General features: G+C 37.1%; 1 protein-coding gene across 1 annotated transcript in view; it reads left to right on the top strand.

Annotated features, from left to right (window-relative positions):
• Positions 1-473, top strand: part of CA1 (carbonic anhydrase I) — a 12,365-nt gene extending 11,892 nt beyond the window's left edge. The window contains exon 7 of the mRNA XM_006880512.1: positions 357-473. Coding sequence (XP_006880574.1) covers positions 357-473 — 117 coding nt within the window. The remainder of the gene's footprint in view (positions 1-356) is intronic.
• The last annotated feature ends 3,734 nt before the right edge of the window (positions 474-4,207 follow it).

Here is a 4,207-nt window from a genome sequence, read left to right as displayed (position 1 = left end):
TCCTGCGCTGTCCCTCCACCCTCCCAAGCATGATGTCCCTCTCTAAGGACCGGTCTCTCCTCACAACATGTCCAAACTATGTTAGACGGAGCCTCAGGAGCCACCCGGTTTAACCCTCTCCAGAAACCAGGAATATTTAGCAATTAAGAAAGCTAACTTTCTGACCCATCCCATTATAGATAAGTTCAAACCCAAAACAATTCAGAGATGCAGGAGAATATTTTACCCTTCAAATTGGTGAAATCACAGCAGTCTTCAGTTTCATATTGTAAATCGTATTAATTGTACGGGAAATAAATGGCTCTGTGTAGTTTCAACAGCTTTTGACTTTTTAAATATGCCGTTGTTCCTTCCAGCTGGCCCAGTTCCGCAGCCTTCTATCAAATGCAGAAGGTGAAAATGCTGTTCCCATAAAGCACAACCACCGGCTACCTCAGCCTCTGAAGGGCAGAACAGTGAAAGCTTCATTCTGATGACCCAGCAGGAAACTTAAGCGCTCTCAAGAAACACAATTTTGTTCTGACATAATCCAGTAAAACAATTATTTTTAAAATTATCTATTTCAATACAGGCAAGAGAGTATGGCTGCAAACTTAATGAGTAGAGTTAAAAATCTTCATTATTAGTCCTTAGGGCTTAACTCAAGCAGTAATTTTTAATTTACAAAACATATGCTTAAATTCACGTTCATCATATAAAATTGTTCATATCTGTAATTCAAGGTGTTCTGATTAATTTCTGAGTGATTTGTATCTCTATTTTATTAAATTCAACTAATTAATAAAATAATTTTATTTCCTTCTTATGAGTTACGAATTTTATTTTTCTAATTTTTCTTAAAAATGTTAAGTCTTTAATGCCTTCACATTAAGGGGGGAAAGTTAAATGCCTTATCTGCAATGTTATTTTACCTTCAAAGTAATAAACTAAGTGTGGCTTGAGATAGAATATTGAGAAATTTGCCTACCCTTGAAGAAAAATACACACTTCAGATGACAAGTGAATATAATATTACGTTGGTCCAAGCTAACTGCCATTTTGTTTTATGTGATAAAACCCTTTAAATATATCTTGATAATGATACTTTTGCCTCTGATTATTACTTTTCCTCCTCTAATTAGTAAGACCCACTATTTTCCCCCCTCCATTATTATAACTATTTACTTTGCATGGAAAATCTGCACTTCAAAATTGGATGAAATTCCACCACTTTAGAAAAAGCTGAAGAATCATTTGGACTTCAAATCATGTTCTTAGAATATGTAATATTTAACTGTGAAGCTCACTTAGCTTGAAGCTCATTCTTTCTGAAGCTATATCTACATCAGGAGTCTACAAATAAAGTGTCCAGAGTTGTGATATACTTTAGTTAGGCATCCTGGGAAGTATTAGAATGCTTACACTCATTCTAATGTCTTAATCTTGACTAATGTCACAGTTAAAACTTACAAATACAAAACAAAAACCACAAACAAATTTATTGCTGTTAAGTTGATCCCAACTAGTAGCAACCCTCCTCCACTGCGTTTCAGATGCTAGAAATCTTTATGGGAGGAGATTGCCCATCCCTCAGGGCCACTGGTAAAACTCAAACCAGCTAGTTAAGAAAGTCCAACACACACAATGCCATCAGAGCTTCTTTTTAAATGTAGTTATGTACTGTCAAGTCAGAACAAGTAATAGCTGACCCTACAATGGATTTTCAAAAAGAGTTAATCTCATAGGAAGAGATTGCCTATCTTTCTCCTGCAAATCAGCTGGTGGACTTGAACCTTTTGCTTTTGGGTTGGCAGCACAATTCCTTACCACCAAGTCACCAGAGCTCCCTTAAATAAATATGCTGGTTTTTTTTTATGTGTCACAGGGTTGAGTACAATTCATGTGAACAACAAATCTAAACCGTATCCTACCCTGTGCCATTTTTGTTGTCTCTGAGATACTTGAGCACATTGCTGCCAGTCACTGTGTCAATTCATATGGTTGAAGATCTCATCTCTTTTCAAAGAACACTTCTTTTTAGCAATATGCCCAAAGTATGTGTTACAAAGCTGCGCCATACTTACCGCTAAGGAGCACTCTGGTTGCACCTTCTCCAAGACATATCTGTTGCTTTTTTGGCAGTCCATAGATATTTAGTTCTGTTCTCAAATACCACAACCCAAAGCCGTCACTTTTTCTTCTATCTTCCTTATTCATTGTCCAGCTGTCAGCAGCATAGCAAGTCATTGAAAAGGCCATGGCTTGAAACAGATACATCTTAGTTTTCAAACTGATATCATTGTTCTACAGTACTTTGGAGAAGCCTCTGTCAACAGACTTTCCCAATGTAACATGTCTTTTGATTTCTTGACTTATCAAGGGTATTTCTTGATTGTGGATCCAAGTAAGAGGAAGTCATTGACAATTTTCATCTTTTCTTCATCTTTCATAATGTAGCCTATAGGCTCATTGATGAGAATTTTCATCTACTTGATGTTGAGATGTAATCACTTTTGAAGCCTTTAATCTTTGATAGTCATAATTTAAAAAGATAAACTAAGCAGATTTCTGTTAAGGTGCTCTAAAATTAACACCTAAATTAAATATCTAAAATTAATACCAAAAATTCCTTTTGAAACCTTTAATTTGAGGCCCTAGAATTTAAATGAAACTTCCTTATTATAATGTACTGGCCTTATGGTAACTAGTGTGATATAATACAGAAAAGGAAGACACAGAACTGCATGAGTTGTCGACAACAGGTCATTGCATAGACAGCTCTACTTTACCTGTAATAACAAACATGAACCTACAAGTGAGGACATAGACACACAAGATAAATAAATATGAGCAAGTGAAAACTACTACACTCATAACTATGCATAGATTTGGCAGATGATGGCTCAAATTGAGCATTGGTGTGTGCTGCAAATATATAAATGTCCATATTAGAGTCATCAGGAGGACAATATTATGGACACCTTAACCTTAAATACCCTAGAGCAATGAGGCCTCAGGACCATAGTTTCAGGGAACACCAAGAGCAGTTGACATAACAAAGTCCACTGGGACAATATTCTACGGTCTATAATGGTTGAATAATGACTGGACACACTTTGACATTTACAAGCAACCACCTAACAGGTAACCATTGATCTGTCCCTTTCTATCGCAAAGAGGAGTAAAGAAAATCAAAGGCACATGGAAACAATTAATCTATCACACCAGCGAAACTCTAGATCTTCAACTTCTATGAGCCTGAGACTGGAAGCACTAAAAGATGCAAGCTACCTCTGTCTGAAACCATTCTGAAAGGTATCACAATAGAAGGCCCTAGAAAAATGGAGAGATAAATGTGGAACAAAACTGAAAACCATAAAAATGGCAGTCTTGCTGGCCTGAAGGAGGTTAGTGGAATCCTTGAGAATATGGTCTTTAGCTCCCCTTTGAGTCCAGAACCAAACTCACCTCTGTCGCACAACTTTCAGTCAAACAATAAGCAGAAAAAAACGAGGAACACAAAGGTAGCATTTGTCAAAGGACAAAACTCAGAAGGTAGAAACAGAAAGAATGGGAAAAGTAAAGAAGAAAAAAAATTACAAAGAAAGTGTAACTAATATTATAAAATTGTATATCTGAAAAGTGCTCAACTTCCCTAAGGCATTAGGTTCAAATACACCAGATGCTTCGCTGAAGAAGGAGGAGCAATTTTCTCCTGTGCCATTTGGATCCAATTCAATGGTACACAACAAGAAAAACAAAATAAAACCACAAACAAACAAGTAAACCAAAAAAAGTGCTGAATTGGCACATAAGTTTTATTTCTATAGCAAAAAAAATTGTTAAAACTATAATGGGCAATGGATAAGGATGACAGAAGAAGAATTGATGGCTTTGAGCTGTGGTTGGAGAAGAGCACTGATTATCCCATGGACGGCCAAGAGAATGAATAGATATGTCTTGTAGAGGGTGCAGCTGGAGTGCTCTTTGGAGGCAAGAATGATGAGGCTTTGCTTCAGAGACTTTGGACATGTTGCTAGGAGGGGCTAGATGCTGGGAAGGGTAGAGAGTCAGCAAAGGAGAGGAAGATCCTCGACCAGGTGAATTGAAATGGTGACTGTTGCAATGGGCTCTTGGGTGGGAAGTGTGAGGATGGTACAGGATAGAACAGGATTCAGATCTTTTATTCATAGAGTCGCTATGAGTCATACTCAACTCGATGACACCT

Source organism: Elephantulus edwardii, unplaced genomic scaffold (assembly GCF_000299155.1).
Source record: "Elephantulus edwardii isolate Elephantulus edwardi_28Jun2011 unplaced genomic scaffold, EleEdw1.0 scaffold00008, whole genome shotgun sequence".
NCBI classification, from domain to species: domain Eukaryota; kingdom Metazoa; phylum Chordata; class Mammalia; order Macroscelidea; family Macroscelididae; genus Elephantulus; species Elephantulus edwardii.
Note: the sequence above shows the minus strand (reverse complement) of the source record. Positions and strands in the feature narration are given on the sequence as shown.